The sequence below is a fragment of the Myxocyprinus asiaticus genome, chromosome 29, assembly GCF_019703515.2.
Source record: "Myxocyprinus asiaticus isolate MX2 ecotype Aquarium Trade chromosome 29, UBuf_Myxa_2, whole genome shotgun sequence".
NCBI classification, from domain to species: domain Eukaryota; kingdom Metazoa; phylum Chordata; class Actinopteri; order Cypriniformes; family Catostomidae; genus Myxocyprinus; species Myxocyprinus asiaticus.
Window position 1 is genome coordinate 21,269,429 of NC_059372.1, and position 25,954 is coordinate 21,295,382.

Here is a 25,954-nt window from a genome sequence, read left to right on the forward strand (position 1 = left end):
CTTTTGGAGTTCTGGTCACCATTCTCTTTCATTGTATGGACCTACAGAGCTGAAATATTCTTCTAAAAATCTTCGTTTGTTTCAGCAGAAGAAAGTAAGTCATACACTGAAATGGCATGAGGGTGAGCAAATAAAGAAATTTCATTTATTTTAATCTGTGGGCTTCACTTCAGTGTCAAAGTCTGTGTTTGAAACCCTTAGTATGTTTTGTCCACAAAAATGTGGCTCTTAAAGAGGCCTGGTTAATATCAGCCAGGGTTGGAAATTAACTGGAGCTTGGGGCAAAAATTCCACCGAACTTGACAAAAATGCACCAGAAATGTAAAATAAGGGGGCAAAAAATGCTCTTGCAAATTAGTTCCTGTTGTTTTATTAATAACTTCTAGTTACAAATACATACTGTACATCGCAATCTTCACTTAAATTTTGGCTAAACATTATTTGCAGCCTGGTGTCCCTAGTGCAGATTTTTTGGGAGTCTAGAGGCATATAGCCTATTTAGTAAGTTAATCAGGTCTGAAAAATCACAAAATATACAGTATTTGTAACAAAATGCTACAATTTACTTAATAATAATAATATGAATATGTTAATTAACCTGGGTATGTTAAATAGAACTTTAATTCAATAATACATATTGCTGCTTTATATTAGTTTTGTACATTGTGAATAAGAAAAAAAATATGCAGGAATGTGTTTGTCACAATGCACATTATGCAGTTTAGAGGTCAGGCAATACTGTATGTAAGAATTGAATCAAAACTGGGATCTAATTGAATCAAATTAAATAGAAAAATCAATGCCAATACCCTTCCCTACAAATATTAGTTCATGCTGATTTAATTTTATTGGTAACAGCCTACAGTATCTCATTAAAATGTAATTAATTGATTCAATTGAAGTATTTGGCATAAAACTATGGCACAAAATCATTTTATTATGTTAGAAAAAAATGGAAAGAAATGCCAGAAATGCAAATATTGCCCCCTAATGGAAAAGTTGTTTTCTGCCCCTGATGTCAGCCTCACCACATGAGTTAGCACTCATATTGTTTGTGTCCAATGTACTTATGCAGATGTGCTCATACAGCTTATAAAATCTTTAAAGTACTGAAAATCAAACGGACAGTTAAATCTCATTTGGAACAGAGTGATTAGATTGTGAATGTGAGGTCAAATATATATCTTAGTAACATCAGTTCAGGTTTATCCTAGCCATCTTTCCATACTGCTGGAATGTTACAATGACAGACTGTGCTTGAGGTTTTAAAGGCTAAATTATAAATAATGTACCTTCCTGACCTGGCCCCTGTTCAGCGCTTTGAGCCTAGACTCACACACGTACACACACTTCACTTATCCGCCGGCTCAAATGCCAACACTTTGAACCCAGAGGTAAACACACCCTTCCACATGAACCACTAGCATACACAGAAGTGCATGGAACACACAAACTTATACTCGCATGCCTTTCCTGTTGGATGTTTGCTTGTTTCTGGTCTCACAGAAAGGTTTGCCATTTCACAAGCATTGCACTGTTTGTCCCAAACAGATGCAGAGATTGTGCTAGCAAATCAGCCATGGCAATTTCAAAACACATTTTGTTAGTCTATTTTTCTGAGTAATTATCATAGAGCTGTTGACAAGGGGAGTGACCGGCAGAGGAGGGAGGCTTGTATGAATTTTATCACGGTGCAATATGTCTTGCTGCTGTATTAATAATGTAGTGATTTACAGGAGTGCAGAGCAGGATCAGGAGATCAGTGATGGAATGCTAACTGCTCTTACTGACCACTGATATGCTGTATCTGCCATGGTAATGTTAGACTGATTCATCTTGTCAAATTCAATCACTAACTGAGTGAGGAACAGTCAAAAAGAGAGAGTTCACCCAAAGATAAAAATTCAATCATCATTTACTCAACATTCACTTTTTTTTTTCATTCAATGAAAGTGAGTCGTGACTAAGGCTGTCTGACCATAACATATTGTTCCACGGAGGAACGAAAGTCATATGGGAATGGAACATAAGGGTGAGTGAATAAAGACAGAAATTTTATTTTTAGGTGAACTATCCCTTTAATCGTGGGTCGATTGCGTGAGACTTACAGTGATCATATAGGGCACTAAACAAATGATCCATTGGTTGAAGATATAGCCATGTCTTAGTTTCTGTCAGTACTTTGCTGTTGTACAGAATATATGCACTAAAAATCGTCTTTTTAAAAGATAGTTCACAAACAATTGTATAATAAATGTTTTTAATTCCTTTTATACAGATGAATTTAGATGAAGTCACATTCAGGTTAACACAATTTATACTGCGGCCAAAAACGGGAGACTGTGTTTTTATTGCCAACAAAATAATACAGTTAGCTGATGATTTGCAACATTAGTTTTACATTTACAGTTGAAGTCAAAAGTTTACATACACTTGGGTTGAAGAAATGAAAACCAATTTTTTAACCACTCTACATTTTTCATATTAGCATACTGTAGTTTTGGCAAGTCATTTAGGACATCTACTTTGTGCATGACATGAGTAATTTTTCCAACAAGTGTTTACAGACAGATTGTTTAACTTTTAATTGACTATATCACAATTCCAGTGGGTCAGAAATTTACATACACCAAGTTAACTGTGCCTTTAAGTAGCCTTTAAGAAAATGATGTCAAGCCTTTAGACAATTAGCCAATTAGCTTCTGATAGGCTAATTGGAGTCAATTGGAGGTGTACCTGTGGATGTATTTTAAGGCCTACCTTCAAACTCAGTGCCTCTTTGCTTGACATCATGGAGAACAAAAAAATCAGCCAAGACCTCCACAAGTGGACCTCCACAAGTCTGGTTCATCCTTGAGAGCAATTGTTAATTAGTGGGACCACGCAGCCATCATACCGCTCAGGAAGGAGGCACATTCTGTCTCCTAGAGAAGAATGTGGTTTGGTGAGAAAAGTGCAAATCAATCCCAGAACAACAGCAAAGTACCTTGTGAAGATGCTGGAGGAAACAGGTAGACAAATATCTATATCCACAGTAAAACGAGTCCTATATCAACATAACATGAAAGGCTACTCAGCAAGGAAGAAGCCTCTGCTCCAAAACCGGCATAAAAAAGCCAGACTACAGTTTGCAAGTGCACATGGGGACAAAGATTTTACTTTTTGGAGAAATGTCCTCTGGTCTGATGAAACAAAAATTGAACTGTTTGGCCATAATGACCATCGTTATGTTTGTTGGAAAAAGGGTGAGGCTTGCAAGCCGAAAAACACCATCCCAACCGTGAAGCATGGGGGTGGCAGCATCATGTTGTGGGGGTGCTTTGCTGCAGGAGGGACTGGTGCACTTCACAAAATAGATGGCATCATGAGGAAGTAAAATTATGTGGATATATTGAAGCAACATCTCACGACATCAACCAGGAAGTTAAAGCTCGGTCACAAATGGGTCTTCCAAATGGACAATGACCCCAAGCATACCTCCAAAGTTGTGGCAAAATGGCTTAAGGACAACAAAGTCAAGGTTTTGGAGTGGCCATCACAAAGCCCTGACCTCAATCCGATAGAAAATTTGTGGGCAGAACTGAAAAAGCGTGTGCGGGCAAGGAGGCCTATAAACCAGACTCAGTTACACCAGTTCTGTCTGGAGGAATGGGCCAAAATTCCAGCAACTTATTGTGAGAAGCTTGTGGAATTCTACCCAAAATGTTTGACCTAAGTTAAACAATTTAAAGGCAATGCTACCAAATACTAACAAAGTGTATGTAAACTTCTGACCCACTGGGAATGTGATGAAAGAAATAAAAGCTGAAATAAATCATTCTCTCTACCATTATTTTGACATTTTACATTCTTAAAATAAAGTAGTGATCCTAACTGACCTAAGACAGGTAATGTTTTCTACGATTAAATGTCAGGAGTTGTGAAAAAGGTGTATGTTATCTTTTGACTTCAATTGTGTCTAAACTAAAATTCCTGTTTATGTTTTTTTCATCTCTGGTCACACAGACTGCTCTTAGATGCTCTCATTCTAGAATGTACTTTTTTTTTTTTTTTTTTTTTTTTTTTGGTTTGTTTTTAACTCCTTAAACTGGATTATTTCACAACAGAACTGAGAGGAAAATATCTTCCTGAAAGGAACATTTTCAAGATCTAGAGTACCCTCTCCCAATTTTACTTCTGACCTCATTTTACTGGCAAGAAAGTCAGAGATAAGAGCGGGAAATCTGGCTTTTATGTCTTCTTTCTTTCTTTCTTTCTTTCTTTTAAGAGTCTTTTTACGACTTTTATAGGAAGGCAGAGCGTTGCATTACTGTCAAATTACCTTTATTTTTTTGTGTGTATGACTATTTAAAAAATGTGAGGCTAACAATATGAGTTATTTGTGAAGTGTTATTTGTGAGCCATATGTGTGTGTCTGCTTCCAGTAAAAAGTCTACAACATTTCTGTACTAAAATATGCTTTTTTGCCCAAAAAATATTGTAACATTTCCAGTAATTAGCTATTTCTCTGACAAGTACCAATGTAGCATGACCACACGTAGCAGTGTAGCATCCATCTTATTCGTTTAAGCAAACCAGTTGGTTTGGATAATTCATTTCAGTGAATTGATTCACCGATTTGTTTGAGTCATCACTCAAAACAGTCCCCAGAAGTCCCTGTACAGCTAATTTTTTTAATAAATATTAACTTCTGTTTATCACTGTTTTAGATTAACTTTCAACTGAATTAAAGTGTTTTTGGTTTCATTAGTTGTATTTGGTCTAAGGTGAATACTGCTCTGATAATATGACTGTATTGCGTTTAATTTAACATTAAAAACTCAGACGTTTAAACTTAAATTTAATAATTTACTTTTTGTTTGTAGCTTGTAGTTTAGTTAACTACTTTATATGGCTAACTTGACTGCTGCCTTACTACTTTAAATTGAAACTGTAGCTTGCCAGGCTAGTTACTTGCTACTCTTGTAGGTTCCCTAACACTGTGTGCTAATGATCAGAGAAAAGTAGGCCATGATGCCGATGTTTATCTTGTGTTATTCCTCTGTTAGCCTCATATTAGGGGGCTATTTCTCTGTTTGCTCATGTTTCACTGACCACTTCACACAGTCTCTGTGCACACAAGTGAGCAAATATGCAGCATTTACAAGAGCGATTAGCACTTTTAAATACAAATTTGCAATGCTATGGGCAGAAGCCATTAGCAGAAAAGCAACTTTGTCTGAGCTTGGCTCTCAGCTCTGGCAACAGCCTATCATTATGGGCAATGGCTTATCCATTTGTCTCTATTCAGCTGTAGGGCCTCACAATGTTTTCACTGCAGTGATAGATGAGGTTGGCTCCGATTACTGCATAATATTGTGACAGAACAGGGAGGCCAATCAGCAGTATTGATTGGACCACTATGTACTTCTTAGATTAAAGAAATAGTTCATCCAAAATAAAAATTCTGATATAAAAGTGTCCTGAAGATGAACTCAAACAAACGCTTAAACCGAGAATGAAAATAACAGCAAACATCTATTTGAAATGAAAGAATTAGTTCACATTGTCATTATTTACTCTCCCTCATGTCGTTCAAAACCCGTGTGACTTTCTTTGTGACACAGAAGGAGACATTTTTATAATTTTATAGTTGTTTTTATCATTTAAATTACAAAAAATTAAGCTGGAGCTTTTAAGCTTAAAAAGGACTCAAAAGCACCATAAAAGGATTATAAAAGTGGCCAATGCAAAGTGCTCTGAAGCACAGCCGATCCCGTGGCCGAACACCCACATAAAAGCACGAGATTTTTCCCATTCATTTTCACCATAGGCATTTAAAAAAATTTTTTTTAATAAATATTTCTCCACCTTAACCCAAACCAGACAGCTCTAATATTAATTAACAACATTAAAACATTTGATTTTCAGCAAAAAAAAAAAAAAAAGCGATTGGTAATTAGTAAATTCTCTGATTGGTGGATCTCACTTTGGGATCGTGGGAGATCTGGAGCCAGAGAAATTATTGATTGGATTTTATGAGACTTAACTGCAGATTGAAATCTTGAATAATGAATTAGTCAAGCGCACCGCCTCATGGAGAACAAAACTTTCCTCCTGAAAAAATAACAGCAAATGTAATTGAGCAGGCTGATCATGCACAATCTTATATTCCTTCCTATTATTTAGGATAAAAAATTTTTTATAGTTAATGGGCATCTTTAGGGCACCCACCAGCAGAAACATAAATCGCTCCGATGTTTTGAAGGCCATCATTGTTCGAAGAACAGATTGAAATTTCACCTTTGGTGTTCCACAGAAGAAAATCATACAAGTTTGGAATGACATAAGTGTTAGTAAATGATGACAGAATGTGAATTAATTATTTCAAATCAAATAGATGTTTGCCGTTATTTTCATTTTTGGTTTAGGTATTTGTTTGAGTTCATCTTGAGGGCACTTTTATATCAGACTGAGCGATTAGATGTTTTTTTTCTTTTTTTTTCTCTCGGATTAAGAGTCAATAAACTTCAGTGTTGGTCTTTGTGTGTAACTTTGTATACTGCAAAATGGTCCAAAACTGCTTTCTAAACAAATTTTTGTTCACATCATTACCGCACATCACACTCCACACGCAGACCAAAGCTGGAGTTTACTGACTCCTGACCTGACACAAGTGCTCTCTCACTGTCTGAGGAAAGTTTTTCACACAGCTTTCCCAGTCATTACCAAAAACACATACACACATAAGCATGTAGGGGCCTGTTGCCAGACAGACAGGGAAATCTCAACCATGAGAAATATTACACACAAACACGCCACATTTGAAAGTTCATAAAGTGCTTCACATTTTTAATGCATGCAATGCGTCAGTTCAGCATGCCTATGCAGAGTGGCTTAATGGTCATTTTCCTCCACCACTTGAATTAAATGCCATCATTTTTTTTATTTGACAGGCTGCAGTGATTAAAAACTGAAGACATAAATATAATGTTCAGAGGGTTCCCATAAGGATGTGAGGTGATGTAGCAAGATTTAGGCATAATTTCCCAAAACATCTGCTATTATCTGTCACAGAAACACTGAGGATATCAATTAAGTTGACAATTTCAAATGATTTACATTAAAGCTGAAGTAATTTCTGCACCACCGAATGGAATTGTAAAAATAAACATTGTTATCAAGCAGCCTTCTGAATAAACCAGTATTCAATACAAGTTAAGCTCAATCAACAGCATTTGTGGCATAATGAATTTTTTTTAAATCTCCTTTTCTCCCAAATTTGGCATGCCCAATTCCCAATGATCTCTAATTCCTTGTGGTGCGAAGTTACACGCCTATATCCGGGTGGCGGATGTTGAATCTCGGTAGCCTCCGCTTCTGAGACAGTTCGCCCATGCATCTTATCACTTGGCTTGATGAGCACGTGACCGCAGAGACTCAGCATGTGTGGAGGCTCATGCTATTGACCGCGTCATCCACACACAATTCACCACGTGCTCCATTGAGAGCGAGAACTACCGTATAGTGACCATGAGGAAGCTAACCCATGTACCCACCCTAGCAACTGGGCCAGTTGTTTGCTTAGGAAGCCTGGCTGGAGTCAGTGTGTCTTTACTCACTGACTACTATGTTGCATAATGATGATTACCACAAAAAAACATTTCAACCTCCTTTTCTTTAAAAAAAAAAAAAAAAAAAAAAAATCTTGGTAACAGTGAGGCACTTAAATACTTACTGTTTTAAAAGTATAGCCACAAGACATAAACATTATGCATGTTACCATGATTTTAGTGTGATAAAATCACTCACTAACCTTTTCTGTGTAAATTTGTATCCGATTTTACAACTTCGTTGCTATGACGATGCCATGCCGTAAACCCCAAAACCCTAAAGCAGCTGCAAAAAGGGCGATTTAAACTAATTTACAGCTCAAATAACACACAAGTTTTAACAGAAGAATTAATGTAAATGTTGTTAAAAATTTATAAGCTTCACATTTCTGCCTTTAAACTCTTAAAATTGTCCCCATTCACTTCCATTGTAAGTGCCTCACTGTTACCTTGAATTTTTTAATTATTTTTTTTTTAAAGAAAAGGAGGGACAAGTCAAATTACATTTTTGTGGTAATCAACATTATGCCCTGATGCTGTCGATTGAGCTTAACTTGTTTTGGACCTGGAACATTCCTTTAATACACAGCAGTGTATTTGACTATTGAAATGGATTTGACTGTTCAGGCGCATCACCACAAGCATTCTCGAAACATGCGCATGTTCAGCACACACACAAGACGATTGCTAGCGAATTATACAGTTATGCATTCTGGATTATTAGTAAGAATATTAATTTTGTAATATGTGGCACAGGCCTAGACAATATAAAAAATATAGCCGGTTATTTTTCCATTTTTGAAGTTTTAATCAGGATATTTGTCCAGCCGAAATAAAAAACAAGCGTTAATGTCGAGCCCTTATTACAAATGTATTATAATAACTAATAACAACAGCCCTATTATTATAATACAAGTAACATTTCTCTAATTTCTTAATTTGTATGCGGCATTGCTATGAGATCTGTTTTAAAAAATGCAGTAATTTTCTGTGTGAAGTTGTGTTAACAAAAGCCTTTGAATAAGTGCATGTGAATTCCAATATGGTAAAATGCTCTCCGCTTCTGTCCACAAAAAAAAAAACCTGGTGTTATGAGATTTTTGATTTGTAATTGTATAGTAACATGTAGTGGCCAGTTAAAGTGAATTTAGAGTTCTGTAAATACATTTGAACACAACACATGCTTTATTCTGTGCATGAGATGAGATTTCTGTAGGAAGCACAGACAGAACCACCTCACGTTCGCTCAGGACAGAGCTCCGCAGAGCAGCGAGTGGCGCGTGCAGACTGTTTGCTTTATTAAATCACAGCCTTTACAGTTTAATATTCGTAAGGTCATATCTTAATTTCGATTTTATTTCAATGGATTGTTCACCCCTACACAATGCAATAGAAAGACGTGTTGTTTTTGCGTTATTTTGCGGAACACATTCTTTTTATCTCATCACATTGAATTCAGACTGCAAGATCACAACTTGAGTATCATTCTCTTGCCGTGGTGCTGGAGATTCAGTAGTGGCGGAGCGCTACTGAGACAGTGCAATTTTTTTATAACTTGATTGAAAAGATTGACAAACAGTCAAACAGCTGAACTAAAGATGTATTTTGCTACAAAATCGATGCAGCACTTTTTGTGTTACTGTCTCCTTAAGATGAATCGCTTATGTTGTATCCTTCCTCATTCAGTAAGTTGCTTTGGATAAAAGTGTCAGCTGAAATTTAAATAAAAGACTGAGAGGAGATTCTAGGAGAATGCATTTGATTTTTTTTTCCAGTTCAGCCTGTTTAAAGCTGCATGTGCAACTATGAAATGAAAACATTGATGTAGAAAATAGTTGGAAAATATTGGCTTTTGTTGTGAAAACTGCGCTATTCTGAAAACTAGCTGAGCTACTTTCACACTACTGAAAAATGTAATTAAGTTAGCAACATCACTGTTTTTCATTAGTTAGTTCCCAACACTGGCTAGTCACCCCCCACTCATCAACTGAAATATTGATGAAAATCACAAGTGCCAAAATAGGCAGTTTTGCAACCTGATTGCTCGGCCCTAATGCTCAGTCAGACCACAGTGATGTGTTTCTGAAGAGGCTGGACCTGTTGTTAATAGCTGTGTTATAACAGGTTGAGTGGTTTGCACGCAGTGTGGTTAAAGTCTAATTTTAGGTCTGACTGCCAGTGTTTTGGTAGTTGCTGCCTTAGACCGTTTCTGTGGTGTGGTATTAAATCATACAGCTCTTTCTACTTCTCTCCATCTTTCTTTCTTTTTACACACTCTTTCTTGTTTTATTTTTCTCAGCACTTCACTGGGTTAATTGTAATTATCAATAATCATTATTCACTTTTCTTTCCATCTGCTATAGCTTTCAAACTTGCCAAGTTGTGGCTGATTGTTACATGCGATTGTCAATGGTGTTTGGTCATGCTGCTTTGATGTCATGACATCAAACCATTTATAAACATGCCTTACTTGAATTGATGCGGACAGCGGAAAACTGACATTTCTGTAGATAATGACTTCAATTTAGGTTTGTTTCTCACACAAAGCTATTTTAATGCTTCAGAAGACTTTATTCCTTTAAGGTTACTTCAAAAAAAATTGTCATTGCCTCACTAAACCAAAAAAAACGTGGGTTAAATTCCATTGTAACCCACCACATTGGAGTGTTACAGGCAGCATACCTATAGGGCAAGGCATGGCTGTGGGAATAGCTGCACTTTTCTTTCCGTTGTGAATTGTTTTTTAATGATGTGTCATGACAGTTTTGCCGGTAGCCAGTTGAAATACTTTATGCCACACCCCTAATTCCCTCTGCTCTGTTTGGAATAGTGTTTTGGTGTGTTTGTGGATGTGAGGTCAGTGTATGAGCTTGGCCTGGCACAGGCTGGGATTGGTTTGGGGAATTGATTTGATTCAGGCCACAGTGTTTTGCCTGCACATCTTCCTCTCTCTACACATTCCACAAAAGCCTCATTGTGCCCATCAGTGCCACAGTCTTTGTGTGAGTTGTGTGGTAGAGTCTCCTCTTCACTCTCTCTCTTTCTCTCTCTCCCTCTCCCTCTCCATTGTTATATATATATATATATATATATATATATATATATATATATATATATAATGTTATGCATCATTGCTGGTATAACATGTCACTCATGCTTTTACAAAACTTACACCATGACTCAAACATGTCCCCTGTGACCACTTTTGATATGATTTTATCAGTTTTCTAGGGTAGAGTTTCTAATTAACATCAGTGAATCACGGAATGTTGAAGTCAGACATACTGAAGATGTTCTGTGAAGTCCCTAGTTCGAAACCATCACAAATTAGAATTATTTTTGATGATTTCTATCCTCTATATGTTCTAAAGTAAATTTTCGCTATCATTATAATTTTGTTATAGCTGGGTAAACAAGGAAACACAATCATACCACACTGGCATACATTAAGGCGAGGGTCAACTATATTTTGAAGGCAGATTTTTACAGAAAGGTTTAAATGAATTGCTTTGTGCTTTATGATTGTTTTACTTTTTCAGTTTTGCTAAAGAAAAAGCCTGTAATAGACTGGTTAATACAGGCATAGATTTAAAGCTGAAGTGTGTAATTTCTGTGCCATTAGTATCACCAAACGGAATTGCAAAAAAAAAACATTAAAACAATTCTGAACACACCCTTCATCTGCCATTGGTTCAGTCAATGTTGATATGTCTGGCTGGATGGGTTGCTCAAAAACAGGAATGTTGAAAGAGCCACAGAGCTGCAGTGTTTACACTTTTATTGGAAATCAACCTAATAATGTCTTCCTTTATAATTGTTTCTTCATATAAAGTGGTGTAGATTTTGTTTTGGTGATTGTGATGGTGGGGACATGTTCCCCCATCACCCCTCAATGTTCAAATGAAACCTATGCCACTAGTTTAATGGCAGTTTTTATTGTGGCAATTTACTTGGGTGAGTAGGTGATCCTTTGTTGTTGTCTGAATGCTTTAGCTTTGATGCTGCAAATGCGATGTGGCCATATGCTCCCCTTCCGAAAGTAGTCTGAGTGATCAGATTGATGGCGCTCACTTTGTCACTGTTTTGAAGAATGGTGATGTTAGGCATGCTGATGGTATTCCAAGAAGTCTTGTGCATGTATATGCATGTTTTTTTTTCTTCTTCTAAAATCAGTGAGACTTCTTGGAATATCTTCAGTATGCATGACATCACCATTCTGTGAAACGGTGAGGTAACATGACCGCCATCGATCCAATCACTTAGACTACTTTCGGAAGCGGAGCATATGGCCACATCTTATTTGAAGCATCAAAGCTAAAGCATTCAGACAACAACAAAAAAGGATCACCTACTCACCCTAGTAAATTGTCGCTATAAAACCTGCCATTAAAACAGTGGTTTAATTTGTACCGAGCTAAAAAAGTTTAAAACATTTGTTTTGGCCCAATAATTACATAACAGGAGGTCCTTTGTGGTTTGACTAGGATGCACCATGACACATTAGCATTTACACTTCAAATGTGCTGTTGCAATATGCATCCTTTCCATGGAGTGATTAGATCACAGTGCATCTCCAAGACGCATTGGAGCCGTTTACCCCAGTATTCAGTGATGTCCACTTGTGAGCAGATCAACCGAGGTGAGTATTAATACCAGGTTTAGACAGAGTCTTACAAATGCCCTACAGTTGACAAAGGATTATAAAGGAGCTCCTACAATAAATATTACTGTTTTGACTTGCACATCCTTGAACCGTTCCCACATTAAGACATCTAGCAATATGACTGTTGTGATGGATGTGGCTTTCTGAGACCGGTCTCATTGTGTGTGTGTGTGTGTGTGTGTGTGTGTGTGTGTGTGTGTGTGTGTGTGTGTATCTGGTGGGCAAGTGGAGGCTTGTTTTTTGTTTGAGAGAAACTGCAGTCTGAGTTCACACAGTGTTTGGTGGACAGTGATACAGGGTTTGGCAGCACAGTAATACCCACAGTATAAAACCAAGCTCACTCATCTGTGTCTCCACCCAAACCTTTTAATCATATGTGCTGTGCCTGTGTGGTTTTGGTTGGTTGAGCTTTGAAGCCCCCCCTCGCGCTTTCATATTTTGCCAAGATATCCTAAAGTCTCCTCTAAAGGCAATAAAGGCTTTGTTTCATCCACACTCTTCACTGTACACAAAACACTAAGTTTACAGAGGTATTCAGGTATGAAAAAGCCGGTTTCCCCCAACACTGATATCTCCAGCATAAGCATCATAAAAGTCCACAAATGTTTTTCTGATCGGCACACACTAAACAGAGACCCTTGAGTCAAGAGTTACAGCACATCACTTGATTCAGCCTAACGATAATACCACAGTACACCAGAGTACCTTTAATACATCTCTACCTGTCTAGAACCTTTGTTATAGTCTAAGAATAATTCTCAGATATCCCTGCAGAAAGTAGTTATAACATAAACTCAGATTTACATGGAAAGGATGGTCATGTCTGGTTAGGACACAGGGTAAAAACAACTTTTGATTGTAACTGGTTTCTCATGGTTTATACCTGGTAGTCCCTGTAGCTCAACTGGTAGAGCATGGCGTTAGTAATGCCAAACTCATGAGTTCGATTCCCAGGGAACACAAACTGATACAATGTACACTCACTTAGCACTTTATTAGGAACACCTGTACAGCTACTTATTCATGCAATTATCTAATCGGCTAATCGTGTGGCAGCAGTGCAGTGCATAAAATCATGCAGATACGGGTCAGGAGCTTCAGTTAATGTTCACATCGACCATCAGAATGGGGAAAAAATGTGATCTCAGTCATTTCAACGTGGCGTGATTGTTGGTGCCAGACGGGCTGGTTTTAGTATTTCTGTAACTGCTGATCTCCTCTGATTTTTCACACACAACAATCTCTAGAGTTTACTTAGAAAGGTGCCAAAAACAAAAAACATCCAGTTAGATAAGAGAGGTCAATGGAGAATGGCCAGACTGGTTTGAGCTGACAAAAAGGCTACAGTTACTCAGATAAACACTCTGTACAATTGTAGTGAGCAGAATAGCATCTCGGAATGCACAACATGTCAAACTGTGAGACGGATGGGCTACAACAGCAGAAGACCACGTCAGGCACTTTATTAGGACCATTGTGTTCCTAATAAAGTGTTCAGTGAGTGTATACCTTGAATGCACCATAAGTCACTTTGGAAAAAGCGTCTGCCATATGCATAAAATGTAAAATATTTGTAGCTGATCCATTCTGGTCCAAGCTGGTTTGGGTGGCTAATCTGATGGACAACTACTTTGTGGGCCCAAGGTCGACCTTGTAGACCATGTATGTCAACCTGGTTAAAGCTGGTACACCATGTTGACTAAGCTTGTTGTGACCTGGTTAATCATGTTCCAAAACACACTTTTAAATATATATAGATATAGACTATCTCGATTTATCGGTAGTTTTCCATTAGGGATTAATAAGAAATAATCAGCCACTATTCCAATCTCAGGAGTTCTATGTTTAGTTTTTCATTTGTATTCTACCACCACTGCTGGTGCTGATCTTAGTTGGTGACTCTATATTTACAGTCTTATTCTCTACTTTGTTTTGTATGTTGTAGAGTTTGCACATAACTGCACCATCATGGGCTGCCAGTCCAATTGTTCAGTCACAATGTCAGGCCCCAAGTGCTACTGCAGGAATGGCTATGAGGTGGGAGAGGATGGGAAGACATGCAAAGGTGAGCTCTGGTGCTGTACTGTACCGTATCTTCATGATTAAAGATCTCTTTTTGAAGAGGTAGTGGCTGACTCTTACCAACCGTGTGGTTTTCTTGGCTTCAGACTTTAACGAGTGTGCAGTGTATGGGACCTGCAGTCAGACATGTACAAACAAAGAGGGCTCCTACACCTGCAGCTGTGTGGAGGGCTACCTGCCTCAGCCAGACAACCGCTCCTGCAAGGCCAAGAACGGTAGGAATCAAACACTCGAAGCTGCTCCTTTGTTTTTCAGGGTTCCCACGGTTATGGAAAACCTTGGAAACTTTAAAATTGAGTCCTAGAAAAGTCATGGAAAATTCTAAATTGAATATACATTTTTCAAAAAATTTCTACATTTTGCTCCTCTCTAAAAATATTTCTAAAATATTTAATTGGCTATAAGTTGCTCTTTGTGAGTGCAATCTCTATAAAAATTTTACAAAATTCTGGTAACTCTTTACAATAAGTTTGTATTTTTTAATATTATTTAACTACAGTAGTTCACATGAACTAACAATGAACAACACTTTTACAGCATTTACAGTATTAATCTGGGTTAAAGTAGATTTTAAGATTTAATAATACATTTTTAAAAGGTTGTGTATATTAACAGTTAATGCATTATGAGCCAACATGAACTAACAATAAACAATTGTTTTTTAATTATTTACAATAAGATGAACAAATGCTGAAAACTATTATTGTTCATTGTTTATTTATGATGCCTAGGTCTGCACAATATTGGTGAAAATAAAGTATCTTAAAACAAAAATGCACACATCAGCTTTAAAGAGAAGCATATATTTTGTTGTGATGGTTGAAACACATTCCCCCATCACCCCCAACTGTTTAAATGAATCCTATGCCACTGGTTTAATGGCAGGTTTTATTGTGACAATTTACTTGGGTGATAGGTGATCTTTTGTTGTTGTCTGAACACTTTAGCTTTGATGCTACAAATGCGATGTGGCCATATGCTCCCCTTCCAAATCTAAGTGATTAGATTGACAGCGCTCACTTTGTCACCGTTTCACTAAATGGTGATTTCAGGCATACTGAAAATATTCCAAGAAGTCTTGTGCATGTATATGCATTTTATTTATTTATTTATTTATTTATTTTTTCTAAAATCAGAGAGACTTCTTGGAATATCTTCAGTATACCTGACATGTCCATTCTGTGAAACAGTGACATTGTCAATCCGATCACTCAGACTACTTTTGTAAGGGGAGCGTATGGCCACATCGCATTTGTATCATCAATGCTATAGCATTTCGACAACAACAAAGCATCACCTACTCACCCAAATAAATTGTTGCTATAAAACTTATAAAAACTTTGTTAATTTTGACATTTACTAATGTATTTTTAAAATGTTGTATATAATAACAGCTAACATGAACTAATAATAAACAATTGTTTTTCATTAATTAACATTAACTAAGAGGGACAAATGCTGTAAGCAATGTTTGTTTATTTATGATACCTAATACTAGGGCTGCACAATAATGGTGAAAATGATAATCACGATTATTTTGCTCAGTTTTAATCGTGATTATTCTGTCATTTGAGAATTTTTTTTATTATAGGGCTGCACAGTTTGGGTAAAAAAAAAACACTGTTTCCACAGTTTAGATATAAATTCTAAAAGGGAAAAAAATTAAATAAATTACATTAAACAGTAGCTCATGTTGAACAAGGTGTTAAAACTACAAACTAGTAAGTGATTCCTTTTGAACAAAATTAAGTCATGTTTTGCCCATGCTTTTACTGGCAATAGAAAGAGTTGTGTTCGCACTTGAATACTCTTTAAAAGAGACATTTTAAAATTATTTTATCATTATATTGCAATATACAATAGTAATATATTTCTGTAATAATTTAGCACATGGCATTGCTATATGGCCTCAAACCGTGGTCGCGGATAAAATATGATTGTGAAGCCCTACTTAATGCATTTACAATGTGAAAAAATAAAACCTTATTGTGAAGTGTTACCAAAATTCCTTATCCAGTAATCACGAATGACTGGAATAGTCATGGAAATTCATTCATCAGTAGGTGTGGTTACTGTGGTTCTTCATTCTTCTGCCCAATCCTTTGTTTTTGTAATAACAAGGTTCCTCCATGATTTCTCATGTTTAAGACCCCGTAGATCGGCATCCATACCTCCTCATAGCCAACTCCCAGAACATTCAAGCCACGTCTTTGAGTGGAGCCAACCCCATCTCCATCAACACCAAGCAGACCACCGCCATGGACTTTATCTACGCCAAGGAGACCGTGTGCTGGATCCATATGGGCGACTCACCTGCTGCCACCCAACTCAAGTGTGCCAAATTTCTCAATGCCAAAAGCTTCACGGAGGAGAAGACCATCAATATCTCGCTCAGCCTGCATCGTTAGTACCAAGCTTTTAATTATGTGTTTATTGGGTTTGTTTTATTTGGTTGTCTAGGATCTGTTGGGCCTAGAAGTGGGTGGTATACAGTGGCAAAAAAAAAAGTATGTGAACCCTTTGGAATTAACTGGTTTTCTTCATACCTTTTTTTTTTTTTTTTTTTTTTTCTACACCAAATGTTGTGCTTCTACTCCTCCCAAACGATTCAACCTAAGTCCACAAAACATTTTCCCAGTAGCGTTGTGGAGTGCCAAGTTGGTCTTTGGCAAACTTCAGGCGCGCAGCAATGTTTTTGTTGGAAAGCAGCGGCTTCCATCGTGATGTCCTGCCATGGACACCATGCCTGTTTAATGTTTTATGTATAGTAGACTCATGAACAGATATATTACCCAGTTCCAATGATTCCTTTAAGTCTTTAGCTGTCAACTTAGGGTTATTTTTTACCACCTTATTCTGCGGTGTGCCCTTTGAGTCATCTTGGCTGGATGGCTACTTCTAGGGAGAGGAACCACAGTACTAAATCATCTCCATTTATAGATAATTTGTCTAACTGTGGACAGATGAATATCTAACATCCTGTCTACACCTGGTGCGTCCGTTGACACTATGCGCCGCAATAGCTTGAGGCTGTCTACACTGAACGTGTCAACGCGAACATTCTAAACCATTTATTTTTGATGTTGGCAGTAGTAGCGCCAGGGCTTGCAGCACAAAATGGATCGGGACACCTGTTCACTGTCGGTGCGATGGACGTGCCACAAAGGACGCTTCCAGTGTAGACAGCATCACTGATTATAATGGGGTTCTATTGCTTTTGACGCAACGTGACGCACTGCCCGTAGGCCTTCTGAGATCTCTTTTTTTTGCAAGGAATGGTCTACGTCAGCAGATGCTTCTTGTGAATAGCAAACTCTTGGGTGCTTTTTATAAGTCAAAGTAGCAAAACCCCACACCTCCAATCTTGTTTCATTAATTGCATGCCAGGTTTGCCAACTTCTGACTCTAATTAGCTTTTGTTGACGTCATTATCCAAGGGATTCACATACTTTTTCCATCCTACACTGACTATTTGAATGATGTATTCGATATGTACAAGAACAATACAATAATTTGTGTTTTTAGTAAAAAATAAAAAATTGTTTGTTCATTATTGTAACCTAGATGAAGATCAAACCAGATTTTAAGACAAATTTATACATAAATGCAGGTAATTCCAAAGGGTTCACATACTTTTTCTTGCCACTGTATATCACACTATGAGTAATGTTATATCGCAGTAACAGTAAAAATAATAAAAATTAAAATACTAAATTTTTGCTGGAAAATCAGTCCCGTAAGATTAGTGATGATCTTACTGGCAAAGTAGTGAATATTGCAATGATTTGAATAAATTTTTTAGGCTATTACGGTTTCCTAAAAAACACTTAATTTGTTTCCTGATCTTCTCGCTACCTTTAAGTACGAGAGCACTGAGACGTTTTAATAGACGTTTTTTAAATGGAGAGATATTTTTTGTATGTCATTTATTCATAAAATCTTCACGATGATCTTACTGGCAATATAAAATTGTGCAACATTGAGAATATTTCAATGATTTTAATATGGTTTTTTATTTGGCAATTACCGGTAAGTTTCTTAAAGATCACGTAATTAGTTTTGCAATCCTTGCTTGACAAGGAAGGCTAGCGAAACCAAAGGCATCCTTCATATATGAGAGCATAAGACACATTAATAGTGGCTTTTAAGCCATTTCAGAGCAAGTACATAAATATCTACATATATACTGAATCTTGTCAAAAGGCAAGAATATAGAGATATTTTTGTAGCCATATTGCTCAGTCACACCGCCCAGCCCTAGTTGGACCATATGATCCAAATTTCTTAGCACATATGTTTACTGGCCATTCAAGTGCCTTCATGGTTTACGAGATCTATACTCATGAGCACTTCTTGTTTGTGATTCAACGTAATTACAGATTTTTGTCGTTAAGGTGATGTTTACTTTCCAGTGAGTGACATGTCTTTGGCCGTGTTTCCCATCTGCGGAAAGCGAAATGACTTAATCTTCCTGTCAGTCAGAATTTATTACTTTTTATTCCACTAAGTGTATGACTAGGCTTAACATTTGTCCGGGAAACTTATAATTCGTTATAATTATGTTCTTCCCAGTGGCGTGCTGACGATGACATGTTTATTCTAGATTTGATAACACAATAACAGTGATTTCGGATGCCGAGAGTACATTGTTTACTGCCAAACCTATGCACCAATTGTTACAACACTTTTTATAACTTATAAAACCAACTGTCACATAATCTTGACATTCTTGCCCTAGGGATTTTCTACATTATTAGGTCTATGGCTTATTTTCCACCTGAACGTTTTTTTTTTTCCTAGCTGTGTTCAGACAAGATCGAACTACATGCAGGTTAGTTTAGAATGCGGGTGAAAGAAGTTCCCATACATGTTTCCTGTTTTAAAACCTGTCCAAAGATTTGACACCTCAGCATGCAGTGCTTAATAAGTCCAGCCACAAAGTGCGTCATGCCACTTCATACAACTTACTTGAAAAAGAACAGAGCAGCATGCTGACATGGCACAAGTTCACTCTAGCCTGCATTCTGCAGCCTGGCCTGTTGTCAGCTCCCATGGACAATCATGTATTATTCACATATGCATGCATGCAAATATATATATATATATATATATATATATATATGTGTGTGTGTCTGAGACCACATTAAAGTCTGGAATCAAAAATCTAATTTAAACCTGTAAATAGAAGTTGTTTCAGGATTTCAAAAATTTGGAATACAGAAATCAGTATAACGTACAGAAGGTCAGATTTTCTTGTTTCAGTGGAAGCACACAAGATGCTTTTTGGGAAAGGTTTTCAAATCATGCTGAGATAACATGGATTATCAGGTTTTGCACAACTTGTGGAGTCCATGCCGGCTCAAGTACATGCTGTCATTAAATCAAAAGGAGGACATGCCATATACTAAGAAATTCACAAATTCATGTTAATTTATCAATTAACCTTTTAACTCAAATTGTTAAAATATAAAAAGCAATGAAAAAAAAAAAACTCTACTACACATATCAGTCTCATTCCTGCTAATTCCATGAAATGGTATAACCTTCACTTAATTACCCCAATGATTCACAGGATACCAAATACTGTGTTGTTCATGTTGTTGATAAATGTTGGACATTCTCAGTGATGGATATGTCTTGAAAGCCAACTCGGACTAAATATTGGCTGCTATCTGATGAAGACACGACCAAGTGTGGTGTTGTGTTCTAGCCTAGAGGAATAATGGGTGCAGAAAGACAGCAGTCTGAGATGACCCAGTGTTCCCACAGAAAGCAATGCCTTCTCTGTGTGTTTGTCTGTGTATGATGTCAGAACAGCAGAGAAAGCCACTCACCAAGAGACCAAGGAAGCAATTTTGCAGAAAGGGTGCACAGGGTGGGACGGTGAGTTAGAACATAGTAGTTTATTGTTACTAGGAATCAGGGTCTGTTTACTTCCTAGGGCTTGAGCAGAAGTAGCTCACAGTGTTATTTGTAGTGGTCACTAAGGCAAGCTAGGCACTCATAACTTGTCCTGCATTGTGGTGTGGGTTTTGTTTTTTGCAGAGTTTGTGTGATTGTTGCCATTCTGCTTGAAGCAACACTGAAGGTATTGGGATTCTAGCTGCTTTCACCTTGCAAATCATATTCATAATTTCACTAGATTAATGTTATGTCTACCATCAGTGGCTCGTCTGACAGACTCTGTGTCACAGAGTGGCTTTAAAGGAGGTCTGGGCCCTGTGCTATCTCTGGCCCTCTGATTTAAAATCCATTAAAATGCATGACAGACAATAGGAAACAATGACTCAATCTCTTTTCATAGCATTTGTGACTCTGAATGGAACAGGTAGTAGACTATAGATGCAGCATCAGATGAGTGACTCAGAACCTGTGTTGTGATCTGAAGCCCAATCAGGTTCATTTGCGTAATCCGGCAGCCAAGACTCTGGCTCTAACTCCTTTATCCCAAGCTTCAGCTGTCTACCAGAGCATACAGGAATGAATCCCAATGACTAACTTCAGCTCCAGATCCTGCCCCATTGTTTTAGTGTATCCTCATAGTGCATAGCTGAACTAAGCATAAACTTGGGTAGTTAATCCACACTTAAAGTTATAGTTGTGTATATATTAGTTAATGACCAATATATCGCAGAGGCGATAAATCGGCCGATATTCTGAATTTTGTAATTATCTGTATTATTACGGCCAACAAATTTTCCCTTTTGGTCGATTTCTTAAGGCCGCAAGGGTGCCGAGAATCACCTGCTTGCATATAAATGACCAATCACAGTTTGTTTTGTTGTTACATGTTTTGTGTGAGTAAATATAGTCCTAAAAAGAGTTGTATTTATTTTTTGAAAGTTTGTTATTTATTATATTAAATTGTGTGATTAAACGGCATTCTATCGGCCACCCTGCTCTCTGGATATCGGCATCGGACATTAAAAAACCCATATCAGTTGACCACTAGTGTATATATAGTAGGTATAAGGCCCTTTCCCACTGGCGGTACTGAAGCCCGTTGTAGGTAGTTTTCCCCGGGACTAGTACTTTTCGTCGCTTTCGCACCTCAGGAACTATAGTTCCTCGAAACCGTTTTGGGGGATTTTTAGCTCCTATTCTGGAGTAGGTACTTTGGGGGCATATAGAGACTGTGACTGACTGTGGGGGTTGCTGCAGCCTGATTGGTCAAAAACCTATGATGCTCAAAGCATTGAGAAAGGAGAGTCCACAGCCACCATTTGTAAACAACTAGCCGCTACCCTGCTACTCAGAAGATTGCACTAATTTTACAATTCCCTTAACAGAAATAAAATAAAATCAACAAAGTATCCAAAGAGGATCACCCGTTTCACATTTTTTGAGGTGGCACCAGGGTCAACCAAACCCAGCCTACCACCGCCATTTATGCAAAGTTCATATTGCTGCAACAAGCAGTATAAATCACAGGAAATGGTATAAAACACCTGTTTTAATCAGTAATTGTATCAGTAAATGTTGCATTCGATTGTATTTTTACATCTTCAGACAGTTTTACATCACTTTCATCTGCTCTTGCCACTTTTTTTGTGCACATATTTTCCATACACGTCATACGAGGCAGTGAAAAATGTGTCTCAGCTCGATAGAGAGTTCTCTAAAGAAGTTGAACATGTAGCCTTCCCCTGAATGAGATTACTGTAAATGTAGTTTTCCATGTTCAGTGTAAGTTATAGATAATAAAACTAACTAAATGAACTTACTAAAAGAAAATTAACCAAATAAAATGGTTTGTATTTTGTGTCTTCTATTTCTCTTTAAATCATCCATGCAAACTCAGTAGATTTGAAATAGATGTCATGGCTGGGGGCTTGGTTGACACTTAAAAGCACTCTAAAGTAATATTAGTTATTTTTAACATGTATCTATTACCATTACTTTCTATTTTATAAAAATGAAATAAAAACTTCTTCAAGAAAAATATGTCAGAATTGCATTCCTGCGGGATTTATTCTCAGGGTACACACAACAACCTGACCAAGAAAAGTGTACCCTTATTGACAAGGGGGGTCTGGGCATGTTCCCTAGGTTGAAGTTTTAAATTTTCTTGAGTACATATGTATCTGTTGGCGTTCATACCAGAGTGATATATATTAACCTTTCCAGTAAGGGGCAATATTTGACCCCTGGAGTTGTTTTTCATGGGCATTTTTTTTACATTTTAAGAGGGCATTGCTGGGCCATCATCTGGCACAACAGTTCTAATTCATGTTTCACCTTTGTGGTTTTAATAAAGTATAATTGTCACATACAACAGTGCATCATGAGTTATTAGGATTTATAATGAATATATTAATTACATTTCAACAACACAATGGCTAGGGATGTATAAAACGGCATAATTTCAAAATCGACTATCGACATAAAATCGGTTATGTCGATGATTAGTCAAAGCCCTGTATAATTAGGTTGGAGTAATTTCCACAAGACACCAATCAGACGTGTTTCTTAGACACTAAGCACAGCCCTTTAATAGGATAACAGACATTCAAAAAATAAATAAGCTTAATAACTATAACCTTTGTTTGCACAAAACTGTCAAAGCCATCAAAATCCGAGCGGAAAAGTCAGATAGTAAAATATTGTTAGTGTGCTTTGGTGTAGCTGTGTTTTTCACCCTCAGATGCATGTTTTATCAATACTTCTTTTTGTTTGTGTCTTCATTACCTAATGAGTAAAATTCATAAATTTGAATATAAATGAAGTAAAAGCAATAGAACAAATAAAAACACCTAGAATGCCTAAAACAGCATGTGGGTAGTAACATTACGCATAACTGCTCATAAAATCGTGATATATGTGTTCGGGTGTATTAACTAAGTACAAAGCAAGAAATGAGAGCACTAATAACACTAAAAAACAATAGATATGGTGTAAAAGTACATTTACAAAGGCGTGAAATAATTTAATGTTTTTTAATGAGGCACAAATTTAGCCTACCTCTATTTATTTCATAAATTAATTCCAAGGGCTAAATTCTTTAGTTTGATCTCTAAATTCATCTACAGAGTATTTAAACCTACACTTAAAAAAATCTAAATATAGAAATAAAATGACACATAAAATATTAACTTCAATCAAACCAAACATTAATTTACAAAAGATTGCCTAACTCACTCTTAGATGATAGTCTAAGAGTCTAAATTCCAGGTCGAATGTCAGTGTTTCAAAATACTATGATAATAAATGAATGGCTCATATTTAGGCTATAAAAATAAATAATCTGTTGATGCATTTAAAATAAATAATGAACTGAACAGGGCATCGAATTTTAAACATAGGCCTCACCACGTCAAAATGAAATGTGTTTTAAATGCCAGCATTTTATAATCCGCAGAGACAAGTTTTTATTTTTTTTTATTCATGAGAGAATCAAAAAGAAAATAACATGGTTCCACCCAAAAATGCTCACAGTAAATAATAAAAATACTCTTGATATTTCATTGAAAATTCGCGAAGAAATGATGCAAGGAAAGGGAACGAGGATGTACAATTTTATAAAAGAGAAGAACCCATAGATGAGAATGTCGCTGCACTGTTTACAATAATAGTGATTGGACGAATACTGTGGAAATGTCGCCAAGCAAACCGTATCTGTTTGTCTTTCATCTTCTGAAACATGCCAAGAAAACACGGAATACTGTCTCTTCATCACGCCAGTTATCGCAGTTGCCATCACTGTTTGACACATTACAGTTTTCCCCTAGACAGTGAATGTAAATAGCGCAGGTCATCTCGACCCATTCAGCCGCCCGCCGCCTTTCTTAACAGATACAAAATCTGCTGCTACAGAGGAACCATGCAAAACTGCCTTTCATAACTTAAACATTTTTTCAGTTTTTGTAATGACTGGAAAGGAGAGGAACTGCTACTTTCTTTAATCATGAAGAAAAGAGAGTGTTACGCTGCAAAACCATTCAAATGCTTTTCTGCACCAAAGGAATTGAAAGACAAAAATATTGACAGTCTTTATTAGACTATGAAAAATAAAGATTGACTGTTCCACAGAGACAGACACAGTTAGGAAAGGTTAACTGCACATAGGTTGATTTAATTAATTAGCTTAACATCATGCTTTCCCATATGTGCTCGACCTTCCCCGTGAGCACGATCCAAGGCAACCACAGGACGTCGCCTTTAGTGGAACATGTGACTCATTTGGACTGACAAAAAAACTACATTTAGAATGTGAATAAAGATTTCTGCCACATACACATTATTTTTTACATGTAGTAATCATTCAATGTAATTATCAAAGGTAAAAATGTGTTTTTGGAAGTTCAAATAATCCATTTAAAATCCTCTTGGCTCAAATATCTGACGGGGCACGTACCCCTTTACTTTGAATGGGCATGATGCCTGTGTGTGTGTGTGTGTGTGTGTGTGTGTGTGTGTGTGTAACTTCGTCGGGATACACGCTTTGAGTTTTCATCGCATCTGTACTGTTTGTACCATGTGAAATTGAAGTGATTTCTGGATTACTACATCAAAATTTTTCTGGGATGACGGATATAAATAATTAGATGCTTATCGAGAGTGGGTAATTGAACTCTAACTGACCCATCATTAAATCTAGTTTACATGAGGGAAGTATTTGTTACTGTAACGTGACTGTTACTGTATGATAATTTGCATCAAGACGTATTTTGTAAGGTAATGAGGGAGTATTTCAGTACAGTTGTTTATGTTGAGTCATTAAAGCCTTTTTTGTAAAAGATTGTGTTGATAAATAGGTTTATAGTGCATTTTCAACATGTTGTCTACTGAGTTCAGTTTGTGCTGAGTGGTAGTCTGACCGCTCATCTCATATTTCACTGTGGCTGCAGCAGCACAGAGCTCCGCATGCACAGCTCTTGTGGCCAGATTAAACTGTAACCTGAAGACACAGACTGCATCTGAAAACAGGGAAATGGAGGTAGGATGAAAAAAAGGTGCTTTTTAAACTGTTCAGAGATCAGTTTCCATTAGGGTTCAATTCATCCAAAAATGCTGTCGTTTAAACCATTATCTGAATAGGCAGCTGCCTACGTTTTCGGATGCAGACCTAACAAATGTGTAGCTCCAATTCCGGCGTCCTCTGTCGGTGTTGTTGATTTAGTTTTTGTTGTTGCTATTGAATCATGCATTCCAACGACGTAAGAAGAAAAATGGTCAATACAAGATTACGTCACTACGGTGGTAACTGTGAATGCAAATGCAGCAGGGGAAAGTCTCCTTGGGTGTTGCGTTCCTCGTAAGAGTTCTCATCTAGAAAGTAACTAAAGGAAAATTACCAGGACTGTAGGTGGGAAAGGGCTTAAGTAAGTACAGTACTCAAAAATGAAAATTCTGTCATTTCCTCACCCTTGTGTCATTCCATTCAGATGAAAACCGTTATAATGAATGGACACTGAAGCTTTCAAGGTTAAAACATTATGCAAAACACCATAAACGTACCATAAGTGGTCCACATGACCAATTTAAATGGTCGCACATGTATTTTTTTATCTCTGTTTTGGAATGATCAGTGCATCTCTAGATATATACAGAGAGAAGTCTTAAAGGTACAGTATTACATTAAATTTAGTAGTACGGCTGGGTAAAAATACCGATGTTC

General features: G+C 37.0%; 1 protein-coding gene across 1 annotated transcript in view; it reads left to right on the plus strand.

Annotated features, from left to right (window-relative positions):
* LOC127419590 (low-density lipoprotein receptor-related protein 1-like) overlaps positions 1 to 25,954 on the plus strand; it is a 220,280-nt gene that overhangs the window by 67,241 nt on the left and 127,085 nt on the right. The window contains exons 4-6 of the mRNA XM_051661097.1: positions 14,201 to 14,320; positions 14,424 to 14,552; positions 16,486 to 16,740. Of these exons, the coding sequence (XP_051517057.1) occupies positions 14,201 to 14,320; positions 14,424 to 14,552; positions 16,486 to 16,740 (504 nt within the window). The remainder of the gene's footprint in view (positions 1 to 14,200; positions 14,321 to 14,423; positions 14,553 to 16,485; positions 16,741 to 25,954) is intronic.